Below are 20,427 nucleotides of genomic sequence, written 5' to 3'. Positions count from 1 at the left end.
GCGGGACATAAAATTGGGACACCCTGTATAGCTGGAAATTTTGCCGATTGCACCGATCACGTTGATCGGAATTTGATCCAAGTGCCGCGTTGCTCCGCTTGCTCGAAAAGCCGCGTCCAAGTGCGGGAGGAAACGACGCGGTACAACAAAGGAGACGTTCAACGTTCGCGGTCGCCGCGCCGTTTGAATGTTCCCGCGGCGCCGACGGCGGCCGACGGGCCGGGCATCGGCGACGGTCGGCGACGTACGGCGCGACCGGGGGCCGCGGGCCAATCGCGGGCGTCGCTCGTCACCCCGTCGTGCACGCACGTCGTCTCGGGCGAGCACCGCAGCGCCGCGGCAGTCGTGTTTACAGATTTTGCCAGTTGAGTTCCGTAACGTCACGTCAAAAAAGTGCAACACACGAATTTCTACCACGTTTACTATGTAAAGGTGCGTTCCCCGACGGCGGAGATGCGACGCGCGTACCGCCCGCGGCCCGCGACGTCCGTCCGCGCGGCGTGACGCGGCTCGCGCGACCGCGGCCGGCTATCGGGCCGGAATATCGGCGCTTTTGTTAATACACGGCAGTGCCAATCGTTAGGATAGTCGCCATTTTGTCCGGAGAGGTAGCCCGGTCGGAGGCGAACGGGGCGAAAATAGGCGCTGCCTGGACCGCGAGAGCAGCCGGAGTCGCGTAGGTAGCGAGCCGCGCGTTCCCCGTCGCCGTCGTCGCCCGTCGCCGTTCGTCCGGGCCGCGGCGGGTCGGCGGGTCGCGCCGGCGGTACGCGGCCGACGGCCGCGGAGTTCGTGCCCGTAGTCGCCCGTTGTCCGCCAGTCGGCGGCCCAGCGCCACGCCGATCTCTCGCTCCCGACGGCGCACGACGTGCCCCGTCGGCAGCAACGTGGGCGGACCGAACCCGCCGCCCCGCCGCGTCCCGATTCCCCGCTGCGGACGCGCGCCCCTTCGCGGACGGGGCCGCCGCCGCGCCGGCACGGCCGCTCCCTCGTCGTCGGCTTCCCGACGTCGTTGACAGTTGGCCCGCGCGTCCACGGCCCGTCCGCGCGAGCGACGACGCCGACGGCGACGGCGGCGCCGAGTCGACTCGCGCGCTCCCGAGATTAACAGTCCGCGACGCCGCTCCTGTGCGCCTTTAATTGTCCGCCCGCGTGCCGTCGCGCCGTCCCGTTAAAGCGTCCGAGTCGACGGGATTCCGCGGGCACCGCGGACGCGGCCTGACCCCGCCGGCCGTTCGCGTCGCGAAACTCCACCCGCGCCCGAGTCGCGCCGATTTGTGCGTTGCCCGAGACCCTCCCGAGGACGATAACGATTGCGTTAGTCTTTGGAGTGATTCGCCCTGCCGGCTGTACGTTGGCCCGCGAGCCGTCGCGGGCTGCGACTTCCTCGGGGAAAATTAACGCTTACATAACTGTGTCATCGCATTGACGTGACAAATTTGCATTCTCGCGTGGATCGCTCGGGCCGCGAATTGAACTTGACCGACTGCCGTCGTTACCTCGCGTATGCCCGGGGACGCTAAAATATCTCTTTCCTTTGTTACAGATAATGTAGGTATAGTTTATTAAAACAAGGCCTTTAGGATATAATTATATTTAATGTCAGTATATAAGCTGGATGCTTGTTATTGGTGGTGTAATCATTGGACCAAGGGATATTGAGACAATTAAGGCATAGCAAACAACGTGGAAAATGACGATCGCCACTAGGGGCCAGGGAGTTGGCATAGACCCTCCCGACAGCCAGCAAAACACGCAGGTACGCAGATATTTAAATGCCAGCCGCGCGTTTGGTCGCGTGATAAACGGACTGAGACAGAAAAGACATGTCTGCGCAGATGCACAGTCCACCTGGTCCGCAGCAATTGGCTGACACGATGTCGGGGCTCCAACTCACCGAGAATGTGGTACAAACGGAATGCAACAGCGACGCTATCAGTACAGTAGAAGATAGCAACCAGCTTCATGAAGAGCCTGAGTTTCCTATTTTCAAACTTAATATGCTTCATGAGAAGATATCTAGTCCACGATGGGTTGTACCAGTTTTACCCGAACAAGAATTAGAGTGCCTGTTACAAGCCAGTATCGAACTTTGTAAAAAAGGTTACGTATTGTCGATGCACATCTCCGAGGCGGTTGCTCCTACGAGCACGCGTCGGGAAAACGACTTTTGCCTTCGTGACCAATGTATTTACGCGGGGCATCCAAACAACACACGTGTCCAAAAGACGCCTTTAAGGATGTATCGGACCTATCTTCAAAATAGCACAAAAGTCGCTAAAAATTTGTGAAATTGTTCTTTTAGTCTTCCTAATGTGCTGCAGAAAAGTAAAAATGCATCCACTAAACGGTTGCTGAGATACAACTATTTTAATTTTCACTGATTTTACACGTACTCTTGTGAAAAGAGCCGATCTTCGCGGATAAAACAGCTAAAAAAAATGTAGAAATAGTACCAGTGTTTTGAATTTTTTTATAAATCTAGTATATCAAGTTTCAATAGTCTTTACTACACCGTTTTAAAGAAATAAAATATAACTTGAGGTATTCGTGCTGTCGGCACGATATGTATTTTGAAATCACATTTGTTTATCAGCGCTGCTGAATAATGTTTTTAGTTTTGAAAATATTTGACGTTATTGAAATCAGGGAATTTTCACTATCAAAAGTTTAGGCTCGTAAGTGAAAAAAATCGCAAATAATGCAGGAAAAAACATTTGTAAAGTGAAAAATGCCTTTGTAGGAGTACAAATAGGACTCCCAACTATCGTTCAAGTTCCTTACATCTAGATTTACGATGCGTTAAGAGTAGATATTCAAGTATTTCCAATTTCATGCACTTTTGTCTGAGATTGTACGTCCAATACACCCTTAAGACGTCCAAGTCGTCTTTTAGATACGTAGAGTCCCCTATTATGAGACAGGCTCCTAATACGAGACAGCGGAGTTTCCGCTGAATTAAGAGAAAATTGATCGTTCAATCGTGTCGTCGTTGCAAAAAAAAAGATTTGCGATTGAATTTGGACGTTAAAACCCACTATCGCACCTTAGAATCCTATCTCATAATGGAGGACTTTCCTCTATGTCTAAAAGACGACTTAGAAATGTCTCTTATACACGCGTGCTGTACGGGCAGCTTCATTCCGCGTTTATAAGCCTCGCCAATTTTGCATTTGCCGATATATTGCAGGAATTGATGTACAAAGTGAAGCGTGTCAGCGCTTTTTTCGAGAAGGTCTCACAATCTCTTTTACCAAGATATTAACGGATGATGCGGTAAACAGTTGGAAAGTGAACATTCACAATTGTATTAACACTAACTGCGCACGTTTGGTGGAACTATGTGTCCTGAAATTAGACGAGGACTGGTTTCCTCTTCTTGATTTGCTGGCCATGGTTTTTAATCCTAGTAATAAGTGAGTCGATATATCGTGCCGTCGTTCGCAATCGCGTAAGTGCAAGTTTCCTACGCCAAGCGTTCTAACTCGCTCGACTTCTCTTTCCAGGTTTCACACGGTAAATTCAATAAGAGTTTCAGAAACGGTTCCTCCGGGTAGTGAAATTCCTGATGAGGAACTTTACGCTCGCCCACCAACTGACTCGCGAGCTCCTCGTGGTTGGCTAGTAGATCTTATAAACAGGTATTTTGTCGTGTTTTGCACAAGTACGGGGTGTTTCGCCACGGTATACACTAACGTAAGCTTCGGTTTCAGATTTGGAAGCCTCAATGGATTTGAAATTTTGCTTTCAAGATTTCAGAGTGGACGTAATTTAACAGTGCCAGTTATTTATGCTTTAATCAGACCCTTTGGCTTATGTTACGAATTGTTAACTGTTCACACGATAGTTAAATATCTGATGCCTATTGTTGTGAGTGTATCCTCAATTTGTCATTGTAAATTTATTTGTTATCGTTGGCGGGACGCAAAGCACATTGTTACATTACAGGAAATGGTACCTCTTATTTTGAATAACTTAACCGACGACGAGTTGAAGAAAGAGGCAAAAAACGAATCAAAAAACGATGCAATATCAGCCATAATCAAAGCTGCTAAATGCTTGGTGTCACGCGTACCTCATCAGGAAGAGATGATAAAGAACTTGGAAATACTGAGACTGAAAATGATATTGAGACTCCTACAAATTTCTTCGTTCAATGGAAAGATGAATGCTTTAAATGAAGTTAACAAAGTAATATCTAGCGTTAGTTATCACCAACACCGTAATACAATAGCAGAGGAGGAGGAGTGGCTCACAGCAGAGCGTATGGCGGTGAGTCTCGTTTAAAAATCCATAATGCTAATTGTCCTAATAACATTTTTGACGCAATGGCCTTTCAAGGCATACATTTAACAAGTGCACCATATTAACTGCTTCGGTATTTTGCAAATGTTATCGTGAATTGTGTTGTGAATTTTGCAAAGTAAGAGAGTGCTTTTATTTCTGATACAGAAATGGATTAAAGACAATGGGGTATTGGAGATCGTGCTGAGGGATTCGTTGCATCAACCACAATATGTAGAGAAACTGGAGAAAATTTTACGTTTTATCATAAAAGAACGTGCACTTACATTAGAAGACTTAGACGCTGTTTGGGCTGCACAGGCTGGTAAACACGAGGCAATTGTGAAGAACGTTCATGACTTATTAGCCAAATTAGCTTGGGACTTTAGTCCTGAACAACTTGATCATCTGTTTGAGTGTTTTCAGGTATCTGTCGCAGTGACGATCGTGTAATGATATTGATATCAAATTTATATCAAATAGAATGTTTACATTGATGAAATGCGCTGTTGTTTCAGACAAGTTGGAGGACTGCCAACAAGAAACAACGGGAAAAGCTATTAGAATTGATCAGGAGACTCGCGGAAGATGATAAGGACGGTGTTATGGCGCACAAGGTTAGATTATCTTAAATACACACTCAGTGCACAAACATATTTTAGAGCTGCAAATGATTTCATTAATTCTACCGCCAGGTGTTAACACTCTTCTGGACTTTGGCACATTCTGACGAAGTCCCTACAGAGATCATGGATCAGGCACTGAACGCTCATGTGAAAATTCTCGATTACTCATGCTCGCAAGAGAGAGATGCGCAAAAGGCAATCTGGGTGGACAAGTGCGTTGAGGAATTGAAAAATGGTGATAAGTGGGCCCTCCCTGCGTTGAAGCAAATTCGAGAAATATGTTGCCTTTATGAACCAAATCCCAACATAGGTCATAGTCAACGTAGCCATCATTTGCATTACAGGTACAATAGCACATTAATCGCACATGTAAATGCACATGAAAATATACGTGTGTGTATTGCTACATTAATTTTGCCCTTTATCGTTCCTACGTAGGCAAGAAGTAATAGAGCGTCTACAGAGTGAACATTCGGTAGTAATTCTTGTAACAAATAGCTTAACAAATTATATGGATAAAGTGCGGCAATTGGTGAAGGAAAATCCTGAAATCGACGCAAATACTTTTATGCCCGATGGCCGATATAATCATATTATGCAAGTGCAAGAGAGATTGAATTTCTTACGTTTCTTATTGAAGGTACGTTCCAAATCTTGGGGCGGGACAATCGTGGATTGCCGCAAAAAAGAAATGCGGATAAACGTAATATGATTTATTTTCATAGGATGGGCAATTGTGGTTATGCGCTGATCAAGCGGAACAAATTTGGCAATGCTTAGCTGAGCAAGGTGTATTTGTTTCGGATCGCGAGGCGTGCTTCAAATGGTTCTCCAAACTTATGGGAGACGAACCGGATTTGGACCCAGCAATAAACAAGGATTTTTTTCAAAACAATATACTGCAATTAGACCCGACATTGCTTACAGAAAGCGGTATTAAATGTTATGAGAGATTTTTTAAAGCTGTTAATTCTAAGGAAGGAAAATTAAAACTGAAACGTAGAACATTTCTCATGGATGATGTGGATTTAATTGGAACTGATTATTTGTGGAGAGTATGTAGTATTACATCTGTTTATTTCTTTGATTATATAATTTTATAGGACTTGCGTCTATCCATTTTTCATTGCGTGTGCATATTTGTACAGTGATACAGTGTACAGTGACCTTTCCTATCTGCAGGTAGTGACAAACAGCCCGGAAGAAATTGCAAACAGAGGTATAGAGCTCTTGAAAGAGGTGAACACCAATTTAGGGCCGCGACTGCAGTCGTCGGTTTTAGCATTTCATGAAACTCACATAGCGGAATGTATGGACAGATTGAAAGCACATTATGATACCGTGACTGTTTTGAGCAGAGTATATCTGGACGGGAAGGAGGAGTGTGAAGAACAAATGACAAATAAGATTAAAATGGAAGCCGTAAAAATGTGTCGCGTTATGAAAGTTTTACAGGAATACATAAACGAGTGTGACACAGCTTTTCCGGGGGAACGGAAAATATTGCCGTTGCACAGGTAAACTTGCGATTGCGTGCATCACCGAGAAATCCTTCTTTCGTACGCGCGGTGATAGCGCAACACTTATTCTGATTACAGAGCAGCTCGTGGCAAGCATCTCTCACTTGTTATTCGTTTTGCGAGTCCTGGTCGAAACGTCGACGACATAGATATCTTTACCCACAGTAATGACACTTTAGCTTCATTGAGACGTCAAATATTACGCAGGATCAAAGCAAGCGGGACAAACGTGAAGCTCGATTTATTTATTAATGGAGAGGCGCTGGAACAATCCGATGATAGGAAACTTCTCTCTCAGATTCCACTGAGGGACAAGATGGTGAGTATAGATAGAAGGAAAGCTGTGGGCGCAAAAAGGTCCGATGTGTAAAGAGTCAATGAGTACGATTTGGGTTTATGTTTACAGTTATTGTCTGCGAAGCTCAGTCAAGTAAATAGCAATATGCCAAGCTCACCGGATAGTAGCTCTGATAGCTCTACCAGTTCTCCGCATCATCCATACGACGGGCCGAGTGTAGAGGCAGAGAATAGTTTGCCTGGTGTGGTAAGTATAATGTAAAATTCATAAATTCAGTCAATTATATCGCGCCTTGCGCTCGTTCTAACCGCGCGACTTCGTTTCAGGTAATGTCGCAAAGATCGCAGTATGCGACATTTTTCTTTCAATTAGCAGATCTTGGCTGTACTCTTCAGCACTCGCAATTGCGCGACGGTGCACGAAATCTCTTGCAATTAGTGCCGCCAGATACCTTCACTGTAACAAGATTACAGTGGCTATTTGGCCATTACAAAGACGACGAAGCTTTACAGAACCCTTCTCAATATCACTGTAACGAGCAGAATACAACAGTAGATTCTCTATTTTTTACTGCAAGTCCTAGCCAAGTTTTATACAATTTAGAGGTAAATGCACGTTGAATAGCGCTTGACAACTTTTACCCTTTTGCTCTATCAATAACAATTGTCTTTGTTGTTGTTTTTTTTAGGTGTTATACACTTTGTTAATGCCAGCTCTCGACCCTATGTCGGAGAGAGCATTTGAATTTCAATATAATTTCATAAAGAACGGCGAAGCGGGCGTTATCCTTGATATGCTAACCAAAAATAAGTTTTTACCAAATGCGGACGAAACCACGAAGCGGTCTGCGTATCTAACTGTGCTGAGACTGTGTAAGCTTCTTCTGACAGTGATGGGTAACGTGATGGCGTGCGTGATGGACGAGGTTCAGCAAACTGGAACCTCGGAGAATCACGACAACCACGTTAATAATCGCAGTCGGGTGACGGTATTGAAACAGGCTCTCCAAAGTGTACCGAATCAAAGTACCGAATACATGTTGAGGAGTGTGGCAGCCAAGCTGGCACAGCATCTGGCGCATCGAATGCTATCCGGCGGGCCCGAGGCTGATCGATGTCGGCAGCTTTTTGTGCAGGCCCTTTCATGGGAATTACCGGATGTGGCTACTATACGTGCCATAATTAGACTAGCGTGGGCCGCATCCACGGGTAACTTGAACAACACTAACGCATCGAACGAGTTACTGCACTCAATGCACGAGACCAACCAAAAAGAACAGAGAAATCCCGATAATAACGACGTCCTTGTGTGCAAGGAAGCACTTGAGGTATTGACAATCGCCCTCGTACTGAACCCGTCGGCGTTAGAAACCTTATCGAGAGACAAAATATGGCATACTTTCTTGATAGACCTTGTGCTACTTAGTACATCGAGGGCCATCAGGATCGCCGCCGGCGAACAATTTTTTCTCATATCGACGTGGTGCAGCGGCGGGCATCAAACACTACTGGTCACAATAACTCTCCTCTTCACCGTTTTGAACAACACCGTTATGGAGAACGCGAAACAGAGCCACGAATACTTTCAGCTATTGTGCCGACTTTTGAACTTCGCCCACATGTCAGGTTGTCCCCTCACGACCGCGGAGACGCTACTGAATGTCGAAATAGCCTGGTTGAAGAAAGTTCGGGACAACGTGAAGGAGACCGGTGAGAGTCAGGTGGACGAAGCCTTGCTCGAGGGTCACCTCGGTTTAACGAAAGAACTGCTGGCCTTCCTGCCACCGAACCAGAAATACGAGATCGGTTCTGACGAGAAGCACGGGGTTAACTTGATCAAGGAACTGGTCGAGGACTTTGTGTTCCCGGCGTCTCGCCTCATGCTGCAGCTCCGCAGCACCGGCGAGCTCAGCGCGTCGCAGGCGTGTCCGGTGTGCACCACTCCTCAATCAACCAGCGCTGCGTTCGACTTACTCGTAGGTCTTTGCGTAGGCTGTGTACCCAACATGAAACTTCTAGTCACAATGCTCACCGACATGTTCTACTCCGAGAAGGACGAACCGTTAGTGGAATGGGATTACTTACCGCCTGTGGGGCTCAGGCCCCTTAAAGGCTTCGTAGGCTTGAAGAATGCAGGGGCGACCTGCTACATGAATTCAGTATTACAGCAATTGTATATGGTGGAAAGCATTAGGGTCGGACTCTTGGCGGCGGAAGGCGCGGCGACTGATCTGAACGAGGATTTTTCGGGCGAGGAGAGGATCGAAGGGGAGCAGACAATCGAAACAAATGATAACGACACGAACGAAGAAAAGTGCGGTGCCGATGAATCCAGGAAGGAATATAACATCGGCATCTTGAAACAAGTACAAGCAATATTCGGTCATCTGGCTTACAGCAAGTTACAATATTACATACCTAGAGGACTGTGGAAGCACTTCAAGTAAGAACAAATACAGTTTTATTTGTGAAAATAAAAGTTCCCAAGGTAATAATACGTTTGCGAGAGAAAGGAAGAGAAAAATCTCGCAAAATACAATTTTCTTAATATTGTGCTATTATATTCTGCGTTTTATATAATGAGGAAATTCGATTTTCCCAGGCTTCAAGGAGAACCTGTAAATCTTAGAGAACAACAAGATGCAGTAGAGTTCTTCATGAGTCTAGTGGAGAGCTTAGATGAGGCATTAAAAGCCTTGGGACACGAGCAGATAATGGGCAAGATTCTTGGTGGCTCATACAGCGACCAAAAAATCTGCAAAGGTTGCCCTCATAGGTACCTTTTTAGTTCTTACATTCTACTTTCTTCGGTAAACTGTAATACCACATTACATTATCTTCAGATATTCCAAAGAGGAGCCATTCAGCGTGATAAGCGTGGACATACGGAATCACAGTAATTTATTGGATTCTCTTGAGCAATACGTGAAGGGAGAATTGCTCGAGGGTGCGGATGCCTACCATTGTGATAAGTGCAACAAAAAGGTATGATTACAATAATACAGCCTTGCAAATGTATTTTAAAAAAATCTTTATCATAAGGTAATAAGGAGAGTGAAAGTAATTGTTTCAAAAAGTATACAATGAAAAACATTTGTCAGTAATATTATTTCGTAATTCACATTTCTCACACACACACACACACACACACACATTCTATACAAGCCACAAAGCAGCATTTCGCTTGATCAGAGATTTTACGTGTCCCTTTTATGTTTAGGTCGTAACCGTAAAGAGATTGTGCGTAAAAAAGTTGCCGCCTATATTAGCAATTCAATTGAAAAGATTCGAGTATGACTTCGAGCGTGTATGTGCTATAAAATTCAACGATTACTTTGAGTTTCCGCGAGATCTGGATATGGAGCCTTACACCGTCTCCGGTTTAGCTAAATTGGAAGGAGAAGTCATAGACTGTGATTACGAGGAATCTGTAAAAGGAACGTGTACCAAGTATCAACTGACTGGTATTGTCGTTCACAGTGGTCAAGCCAGCGGTGGCCATTACTATTCTTACATCCTGCACAGGTAAGATAAACGTACGAAATACTTGTGCAAAACTGGCAAGTTAAACTATTTTTATTCAATAATAAATTTGCAGACTAAACGACGGAACGGCAAAATGGTACAAGTTCGATGATGGCGATGTAACTGAGTGCAAAATGGAAGAAGAGGAAGAGATGAAGTCCCAATGTTTCGGCGGCGATTATTTAGGGGAGGTGTTCGATCATATGCTCAAGCGGATGAGTTACCGCAAACAGAAGCGATGGTGGAATGCGTATATGCTATTTTATACAAGACTAGATGTAGAAGAAAATTCTCTAATGAAGAGTGTAAATGAACTGTCATTGTGTAAGTGTTGATTTAAAATTTTCCACGAAATTAGTTCCGACGACCGTGTCGCCTCATTGTCTGCTCGTACTTTTCAGATACGAAACTAGGAGTTATGAAAATGCCACCAGCGATAGAATACAGCGTGCGAAAGCAAAATATAAAATTTATGCACAATCGAAATCAATTTAGTGCTGAATACTTCCAGTTCATCAAGAAATTGGTGTCCTGCAATCCTCATAATATCAACCGGCAAAATCTGAATGAGAAACTTGTGAGTTTGTTACACGTGTAAGATGTGTAGTTTTTTTTTTAACAGAACCTTGCTTTCAATAATCGTGACAATTGTATTGTAGAGCCCTGAAGCCGAAGAACTTGCGATGCTATCGGTTCAATTGGCGTCAAGATTTCTCTTCTACACAGGTTTTCACACCAAGAAAACGTTACGTGGTACGGCAACAGACTGGTATGACATTGTGTGTCATCACCTGCGCAGCAGTAAAGCAGTACGTTCTTGGTTCGCCAATGAAGTGCTGTTCAATCATCCACATAGGTATCAGATATTTTTCTAAATGCGCAATGCGTAAAAATACTTGCGTCTTTTTAATAAGTCATCTCCGTAGATTTTGCGAATACCTCTTGAGTTGTCCCAGTACGGAGGTGCGCACTGCTTTCCTCAAAATCTTAGTATTCCTCGCACACGTTTCTCTGCAAGATGGCCCTTGCGCTCCACCCAGTTTGAACGCACCGAGTGAGTACTGAAATACGCATAGAGAGATTCAGCGATACGATTAAAATGGCATGCACTTGATAATCTTTTCAATTTGCCAATATTTTTAGCTATACTCTTGGACCCAGTAGCGACGCTCAGTGATCACTTGTTACACGCGGTACTGTCGCTGCTGCATCGTGAAATTTCAGATCACGGACGTCATCTTCCTCATTATTTTTCCCTCTTTCATGCGTATGCTTCGCTTGGTCTTTCCGAAAAGGCACAGCTGCTTAAGGTAATAAACGACATTACATAATTACATTAGCATTATCTTCATGTCTAGAAAACTAGAACATGTCCGACTTTAATGATTTTTTAATATTATTTGCAGCTAAATGTTCCGGTTACGTTTATGTTAGTCGCCATCGACGAAGGCCCAGGTCCTACCATAAAATATCAGTACCCGGAATTGACTAAACTTCACCAGGTAGTTAGCATGCTAATACGATGCTGCGACGTGTCGTCGAAGGTGCACTCGAGTCAGCAGCCCCGCGGGGAACCCTTACCGAATCCATATGGGGATCCCGCGTGTCAGTCAGAGTATCTCATGCCCATCCAATCGCAAGCAGCGGATATATTGTTTATTCGTACCAGGTGAGGATTGGCAGTGAGCTTTGAATTCCGGAGATGTAACGTGAGTTTTTCCATTTGATATTATATTTGACTTTTATATTATTCTGTTTGTTGGAATAGTTACATTAAGAAATTGATTGAGGACGCCAATATAACTGAGGACACAGTTAAACTATTGCAATATTGTTGTTGGGAGAATCCACACTTGTCGCGAACAGTGCTCAGTGAACTGCTCTGGCAAATAGGATTTGCTTACACCCACGAGTTGAGGCACCATACGGATCTGCTGCTTGCGATACTATTGATGGAGGACTCGTGGCAGACGCATCGCGTGCATAATGCACTTAAGGGTAAGTGCGAACAAAACGCTCATTCGTGTATTTACTCGTTAGCATGAAATATACATGAGATTTGCACGAGATTACACGAGACTGTACCTTCTAGGAGTTCCCGATGAGCGAGAAGGTTTATTCGAAACGATACAAAGAAGTAAAAACCATTATCAGAAAAGGGCTTATCAGTGTATTAAATGTATGGTGCAGCTCTTTAGTAAATGCAGACCAGCGCATCAGCTTTTGCATCATAGCCCGGAGTTGAAAAGAAAGTGGAGTTACGCCATAGACTGGCTCCACGACGAACTCGACAAAGTATGTAGCGGAAACTGGGCTATTAATCCATTCAGTGTTAGGATAATTACAAATGTATAATAAATCATTTTTAGAGACCATATGCCTCTACGGCGCCTTATACACACGCGTACAACAATTGGTCACCACCAACACAGTCCAATGATTCTGCAAACGGCTATGTTTTGGAGCGCAGTAACAGCGCAAGAAAGACATTGGAGCGAGCGTGTGAGCTTTGTCCCGAAGAAGAGCCGGAAGTTGAAGACGCGAGCGAAGACTGCGCGGAAGAAGCCGAGAAATATCAGCATACATTTAAATATCAATCTAGCAATCCATCCAAGTATCAAGTCCGAACTAAGAGGCGCAACAATAGAGGCATAGGATGGACACCTGTGGAGTAAGTTGTAACACCGCGATAGATCTTCTCTATATAAATACTTGAGCCAACGGTACACAATACTATTTTCCCCGCTGGGTTACTTACGGGAGCCAATCACAGGATGCAAAGTTTTAGATCAAGTGATTTGAGACTAAATCCTGATTGGTTCTCGTAAGCAATCGAGTATGAAAAATAGTATCGTGTGCCGTTGGCTTTACATGCCTCTGATAACATTGATTGCAAAATATTGCTTGTCTTGAGGAAATGCAAGACTCTGCATATTACAACTTAAAATTTACGAAAAAATTCTTCGTAGATGTTGGATTTTTATTTTTTCATTTGTAAGAGGATTAATCGCATCTATTGTAAATAATACAGTAATTTTGTATCGAACGTGAGCAAATTTAATTTTTAACAATTGCTTTTTTTTTCTTTTTGCAGGTATCCCGATTTTTCCGTGATCCAACAAATGCAAGAAGAACAACAGCCTCAACCGGGACCTTCTCCGGTACACACACCCCACTTAGCGCTTCAAATGCATAATCCGCAAAACTGTGAGTCGTCACAAAATACCAGCCAGGATCCATAATGAACGCTAAATACTGACGTTTTACCAAGTTGCTGCCTCAGTGAAACAATTTCGCGATACTTAGATATTACTGCGCCAGCAGCTTGGTGGCGAACGGTAGCAGCACATGTACAGATATAACAAGTGAGGATTTGTTTTTTTTTTTAGTGATCATTCTTTAACGAACTCATGCTAATCTCTTAGTTTCACTGTGGGTAGTTACTTTGATAATATGACGCGCTATGAATGTTCGAATTGCATTGGAAAAAAAAATGGGAGACGATTCCGACTGAAAAGTAAATTAACGCATGCCGAGGCAATTTCTCAACGATAGTTTCTTTCTCCTTAATCTCGACACCCGTTTGTATCTCCCCCGATGACCATTTGGCTTCCAATTCTAGAAATGGCAATTTGACAAAAAGGAGTAAAAATACGCCGTCTCTTCTCGATCGACCGATAAAGCTAATAGTACAGCTAGGAGTTTCATTTGCCTCGATTAAATGCATGTGGATTCAAGCTTAGGAATACCGTAAGATTGTATAAATGTATAGCGAGTAGTGTGTTATGGAATCCCGTTCTCTGCCGATTAGAAGACAAAAATAAACCATAATTTTCCGTATGCCTATGTAAATTTGTTACTAATAAAAAAAAGAAGGGAAGTTGAAATGGAACTTTCTAACGCTCGAAAGATACAATTACAGAAAGGGGAAATGAGCTAGCACGTTCTCATCTCGTACAGAGAAAGCACGGTTATCGCGAAAGAAAAGCTATGCTCTGACATATACATATATAAAAAATATATATAGCTATGCTATATATGTATACATAGCTTTTGCTATTTAATCTTTTAACAACAATAAAAGAATCTTTCTTGTACTTAATAGTCTCGAGCATTCTGGAAGAAAGACACTTATCGGCGGCCTGCCGCGCTGCTAAATTTCAACATACGCCAATGATGCCTCCTATTGTGCTTTCTTTCAGTTCGACCGATTTGAAAGAGTTGTGCCTTCGACATTGTGCGACTCCCATTGTACTTTTAGGTAGATATTTAAGAATCAAGTTGTTGCTTCAAATTTGATTGCTTATACTTCGCTTGTTGAGTTGACTGTGGAAAAGAAGGGGGAAAAGGAAGCTAAAGGAAACTAGAGCATTACATTGAAAACGCATTGAGATACGACGAGAGACAATTTCGTCGACGGAGAGATCGAATTGGAACGTATTGCGGAGCCCAAAACGAGGTGGGCTACTTTAGTTTATCCTGACGCACGTACACATTAAATACGACATCGAGTTGTCGGATGTATGGACAGCTGCTTAAAAAATTAATGGGACACTGTCCTCATCCGGAGTCCAAATTTTTACGAAGAAAAATGAATTGAACGGTAGTGAGAGAGACGCAAAAAGAGAATGCGGAGCAAACAAATACTAGTTTGTATCGTTGTATGATACGATTCACTCGTTGATAGAGCCGTGATCCTTTCCCAAAAGTTGTGAAAGCGATCATGGCGTATACCGTTTCGGCAATCGTCCGGTATGCTAACGAAGAAACATTCTAGAGGAGAGAACGTGGACTATGCGACGAACGACCCTCGAATTTATCAACTGGCCATAGCTCCGACTTATGAAATAACGTGTGTTATATATAGATATTATATAAAAGTAATCTTTAAAAAGGAAAAGAAATAAAAATGTCACGTGTGTAACATGAAGTAAGCGAGCCGTATGTATACATAAGATTTCGTGCGAAAAACCAACGACTATGTCAAGACACCAGGAAGTAATGACGTATTGATTATTATTGTTCGTATTTATCGAATACCGAGTTAAACAGTGTACCAAATTATATAATAGCTTCTATTGGTTAAACGATAATGGTACCTAATCTTACTCAGATATGTACATATAGACAACCGCTTTTTATATGTGATAAAAAATTATTATATTCCTATTATACATTGAGATTTAGAGAAACACTATTGTAAATCCTGGTTTTTGTACACAGACTGTATGCTAAGTTCACTTTTGTTAACACAAAATGTAGAATAATTATTTAATATTTAATTGTATCACTAAATAAGCGTATAATGTACAATACTTGTACATCTTCTTTCTGATTTTCTTTCTGTATTTTTTTTTCGTTTTTTAAATTACGTCTCCGAGAGATATGGTTCACAAACTGGAAGTGTCATGAATACTAGTGTCATTTATCTTATGCGTGGTAGAGATAAGAGAGACATAGCCGAGCGCATTGTTCTAATTAGTGACAGGTCGACGAAATATAGTTTTCCTTATTTTTTTTGCTATCGATTGAGGTAGTCGCGCTCGGTGTTATCGCGCAAGAAGGAAAGAAACGAGATATGCAAGGGACGGTAGAGATTGCGACGGGATGTCATTTTTCCTGTGCGTACCACAGGGTCACGTCAGAGATTACGATCAGTATATATAATTTCACTGGATTATGGAGAGCAGGCCGAAATCGCCCTTACGAATTCGTTTGCGAAGCTCGAAGGACGAGACCTTTCCTCGTGCACGCGAGAATTTGAACCCGTCGAAATTATACCGATTTCTACAACGCTTGTACATAAAGGAGAGAAAAGAGAAAGGATCGTGCAGCAATGTTTTCACGTGGGACGTATGCGCGGTCCCACTTGGCAGACAAACCGCAAGGAACTGCTGGATTTACGCTGTTTAACGTTGCGTATCGCACAACGGCAGGTAGCCGTCGCGAATTTACGTTCATTTCAGAATACGAGGGTCGTCGAACGAAGAAAGAAAGAAAAATCAAAAGACTCGAAAGGCAAACGCGTGACCTACGACGTGCACTAACGCATGTATCGCATGCGGCACGCACGTGAGACCAGAGTGGTGTTGTTCTCGAGATCGTATGCAGTTATAACTCTCGTCAAACGTAGCGAGGGGCAAAGAGGAAGAGGACGAGGAGAAGGAAGAGGAAAGAGGAAAATGTTCTATCACCGACGTCTCTTTAGTTCTAGTTCTAAAGATAATTTTAATTGTATTCAGCGCGAATGACGCTCTAGTCAGTAAAATTACAAATAAACGAAAGGAGATTAACAGCGCTCGTTCATTTACACACGATCTGCGTGACGTTCTCGAAGCGCCGCGTTCGCCAACGCAAGATCGACAACAAGGGATGCGCCGTCATCAGCGCCGTCTTCAGCGTCGCCCGCTACGATTATTAATTTTGGGAAACGCTTCTCTGCAAACGCGTTCCCCGCACTTTCTCTCATTCGCCTCTGACGTGCGAGGGACTCGTCACTTATATCTACCTCGACGGGCAGTCAGCGTTGTCTACTCCTTCGTCTTGATCCTCGAGCAATCTCGTCTTGCGGAAAGAGGATGCGATCACGCGCGCTCTCCACGCTCAATCATCCTGTCGCTGAAAATTGCGAAGATTAGTATTACGGATTAGTAAAACGTTTCGGTCTTTTCAGGAGAAATTTTCCACCTCCTCCGCGAAGGTCACGGAGGTTCCGTGAACGGAGTGAAGGAACGGAGAGGAAGGGAAGAGCGTCGCTTCTCCGTTTCCGTGCTACTTTCATCGCCGCATCGACACGAACATTCGAGTCGTCGGTATCGCTTAATTTCGTTAGAGTTAGCGTCTAAGAAACGAACGAGATTCGTCGGGCAGACCGCTGGTCACGCTCGGGTCGGCGTTCGGGTCGTGAGACCCCCGCGGGACCAGCGGGTTCAATAATGCTGGTTTCGGAATTTCGTTATTTAGCATCGACCCCGACGCCACGATCCTCAGGCCAGACTTGTGCTCCGCAAATGTAATCCTTACCAAAGTCAGATACCAGAAGCACACGTTTTCTAATGATCGCAACCCTTATTCGCTGGCCATGCGCGCTGTGCACTTGCGTTTCCGCAGGAATACTTCTTCGCACGTGGTTCTTTTGGGGTGCGAGCGTTGGCCGAAGAACGATCGTACCCCTTTTTACATTAATTAATCTAAACGTTAGGTAGTTCACTTCAGAATGCGCGGTCGCGTATCTTCGAAAGCTTTAAGGAGAAGACTGCAAGGAAGAGAGTTATGTCGAGGAGAGGAAAAAGCTCGAATGTGGGAGGCGTATGGAACTGTTTGAAAATGATGAAAGCCCCGGAGGAAGGACCCAACTTGTAATGCACCGAGATATCCTCCCGCCTAAGATCTTTTCCGGCTTGTAATGCGCTTTGCAACACGCGACCTCCGATCTCTAGGGCGGTCTATGCGGAAGAGATATGTTACATAATTTGCGTTCGCGCGTGCATAAACAGGCTTGTCCTGTTGCATGTACTTAGTTTCTACGCTTTCTTCGCACGAAACCAAATACTAGACGCTTTTGCGAGGGAGAAAGAGCGAAAGAAGGAAACTGAGCAAAGACGTGGAAACGCGACGCGAATAGAACCGGCCACGTAACCGAGCCCGAGGCTCTCCCGGGACCGGATCGCGTCGCGGTGAAAGGGTGAAATTTTAGGAGACTCGAGCGCGCTGTATTAATTGCAATTAAAACTACTTATTTTATAAACTGCGATGCTAGTATTTATTTGTGCGCGGTGGACGCCACGCTGAGCGTCTCATTTCTGCGTGATTGTTTAACGCTCGCTCTGTCCCAATGAGATTCTGAATATTGTCATTCCGTTTAACTCAATGCCGCACGCAAGATCTAATTGGACGCGAAACGTAAAACACACATTTGAAACATGAAAAAGTTATAATATCAAAGCGACACGAGATTGTATCATTAATTAGATATTTCGACACTAATGCTGTGAAATGAGATCTGAACCAAGAGGCTGAAACCTCTTCAAGTAATTGAAGCATATTGCGGTATCAAACCGAGCGATTAGCAAACAAAGAGAGCAATTGCAATTATGCGAGGTACAAGATAAATGTAAGGATCTATGCAGGATCGCAATACTAACGTTATCCTGCACACTCACGAGCCGTACACATACACGTGGTGTTCGATAAGAAAGAAAATTGCCAATATTGAAATCAAAATAGAATGTCTAATCGATATGTGTTGAAGAGAAGGTGACGACGCGGAGCTACGGAGAGCTGAAATGGACAGGCAAAACGCGTCAAGGAATGCACTGCATGCGATAACGAGAAGAGATGTTCTCAAGAGACGAGATGGAGATTTACCTGAAAAAGAGATTAACACGAAACCAACGCAAACGACACAAATATACGAGAGACACGTCTCGCGAAAACACCCCAAAGAATCCTCATTCTCGGACAATTTTTCGAAAGACGAGTTCGTACCTCTGTGGTATTGGAATACGAAAGCAGAGAGTACGTTGAATTCTGATTTCCAAAGCTACTCTACATCCTCCATTCAAGTCGCTTGGGGGGTGAGAGAGAAAGAGAGAACATAATTCTAAAAAAATGTTTAGCAAACTTAGTTAATTTTTGGCGTAGCTATAAAATATCGCGGATAAAATGGAATACACTTACGTACCCCAGTGCAGTCTCTCGCTGCTAATACGAACCGAAGCGGTTCTCCAGCGGATTTTGAAGGAGAGCCAGGAAGAACGTCGCAAGTGTGTAAAAGGGAGATTTTTAAGCGTACGTTTTATGTTATTAGAATCTCTTAATGTATATCGCGAACGCGTTTCTTTCAAATAACTAGTTTTACATCTACGTTTTATTTCAATTTAATTTGGCAAGCGTCGTGTATCGACAATCAAACACGTTCTTGCGAGCGGTTCTGCTGGAGCCTCCTCAGTTCTCGTCACGATATAAGATATAAGGACGAACGTTTTCGCGCGAGGAACTTGCAAGGCCCGCGTAAAATTCCCACTCATAATTTCGTCCTCGCGTACTTCTCAGATCCCCGATCGCGTGATCGGGATCTCGTTCCAGGTATACGCGAACGATACAAAAAAAAATCCGGAAGGACGTCTGAAGGGAAAAGGGGACGCGAAATGTGTTGAGATTTAACTAATCCTAAGATAGAATCTAACAGTCTCAGGACGTTGAGATTCGGGCTCCTTCGGGTCCTTCGGGCGTCTTACCGTTGCCATCTAACTCGTGTCAGATCTGGCAAGAGGGAGAGGCGAGGATAGCGAGATTCGCCGTCGACGTGCTGGAACTCTACGAGCAAAAATAAAATGAGAGAATTACAGAGAAGCGCCTCAGGTCGCCATACGCGCTACATATCCGTTAAAAAAAAATGGCGCATTTATGCAGGCATTTTTTATTTAAACACACGTAAAATCGACTCGCCAACCGATCCTGCGACCCTTCCCACGCCGCCGACCCGCGCGATTATTTATGGTCCCTCGCAGACTCTCTTTCGATATACATATTATATATATAAATATATAAATATATAAGTATGATTATAATTATAAGATTGTATATTCTTAATTAGATGATGCAACGTGCTGGCGTGCGCGCGCGCGGTCGCTGGGGTGATTTGAAATAAAAAAAGAAAGAAAACTGCACACGGCCACACACATACGTAACACGTAGTCATGTATACATACAATAAACACACATTACACACACATATACATATACAGAAGTATAGATACGCACGGGGGGTTGCGGGCAACGGTTTGCCAATTCTCGCGGGGGGCTTTCACTTACGAACGGGCGACACCCGCGCGTCTGCGTGTTCCGCAGTGAGGAGACCTCTGCCGCCTCCGGAATCTTTTGTGTATTATTTCTAACAGAATGTAATAAAGTAAAGTTTAAACAGACGATCGTTGCGTCTTCCCTCCCTCCGCGTTTCCCCAGAAATCAACCCAGCATTCCGCTCGCTAGAAATACTGAAGTACTAAAATGTTATCACGTTGAAGACTTAAGGAGGGACTTGGAGGTTTGTATAGTCGAATTGAAGACGAAATTTTTTGCGAAATTTGTTTCAGGAAAGAAAACGATTGGACGCAGTTCTTGGTATTATTTGCTATTTGTGATACAAAAACTTATTATAAACATAGAAGTTTTTT

The 20,427-nt window shown here is 44.0% G+C and overlaps 1 protein-coding gene across 3 annotated transcripts; it reads left to right on the top strand.

Annotated features, from left to right (window-relative positions):
• Window positions 1–327: 327 nt before the first annotated feature.
• On the top strand, window positions 328–20,178 carry LOC105561628 (probable ubiquitin carboxyl-terminal hydrolase FAF-X). Of its 3 annotated transcripts, XM_012011774.1 has the most exons (31): window positions 328–432; window positions 1,544–1,548; window positions 1,651–1,756; window positions 1,836–2,100; window positions 3,188–3,413; window positions 3,504–3,638; window positions 3,711–3,867; window positions 3,946–4,269; window positions 4,450–4,707; window positions 4,800–4,898; window positions 4,977–5,251; window positions 5,346–5,547; window positions 5,633–5,962; window positions 6,090–6,424; window positions 6,506–6,746; window positions 6,834–6,971; window positions 7,052–7,330; window positions 7,414–9,167; window positions 9,327–9,500; window positions 9,568–9,709; window positions 9,945–10,249; window positions 10,323–10,573; window positions 10,651–10,826; window positions 10,909–11,105; window positions 11,176–11,303; window positions 11,393–11,559; window positions 11,656–11,918; window positions 12,018–12,247; window positions 12,342–12,544; window positions 12,619–12,920; window positions 13,344–20,178. In XM_012011774.1, exons 3-31 carry the CDS (start codon window positions 1,691–1,693, stop codon window positions 13,489–13,491), a joined length of 7,770 nt encoding a protein of 2,589 aa, XP_011867164.1. In that variant the 5' UTR covers window positions 328–432; window positions 1,544–1,548; window positions 1,651–1,690; the 3' UTR covers window positions 13,492–20,178. The 3 variants fall into 3 exon arrangements, with proteins under 3 accessions (XP_011867164.1, XP_011867162.1, XP_011867161.1); XM_012011772.1 differs by having other exon boundaries at window positions 1,544–1,756; XM_012011771.1 differs by lacking the exon at window positions 328–432 and having other exon boundaries at window positions 1,455–1,756.
• The last annotated feature ends 249 nt before the right edge of the window (window positions 20,179–20,427 follow it).

This window comes from Vollenhovia emeryi, unplaced genomic scaffold (assembly GCF_000949405.1).
Source record: "Vollenhovia emeryi isolate VEMERY1.0 unplaced genomic scaffold, V.emery_V1.0 DF939205.1, whole genome shotgun sequence".
Taxonomy (NCBI): Eukaryota; Metazoa; Arthropoda; class Insecta; order Hymenoptera; family Formicidae; genus Vollenhovia; species Vollenhovia emeryi.
This window is presented reverse-complemented; position numbering and strand designations above follow the sequence as displayed.

Coding starts and splice junctions, on each gene's coding strand:
- LOC105561628 (XM_012011774.1), top strand. CDS start 1,691: ATGACGATCGCCACTAGGGGCCAGGGAGTTGGCATAGACCCTCCCGAC. Junction 7,331..7,413: donor AAGTTTTATACAATTTAGAG/GTAAATGCACGT, acceptor TGTTTTTTTTAG/GTGTTATACACTTTGTTAAT. Junction 10,250..10,322: donor TATTCTTACATCCTGCACAG/GTAAGATAAACG, acceptor ATAAATTTGCAG/ACTAAACGACGGAACGGCAA.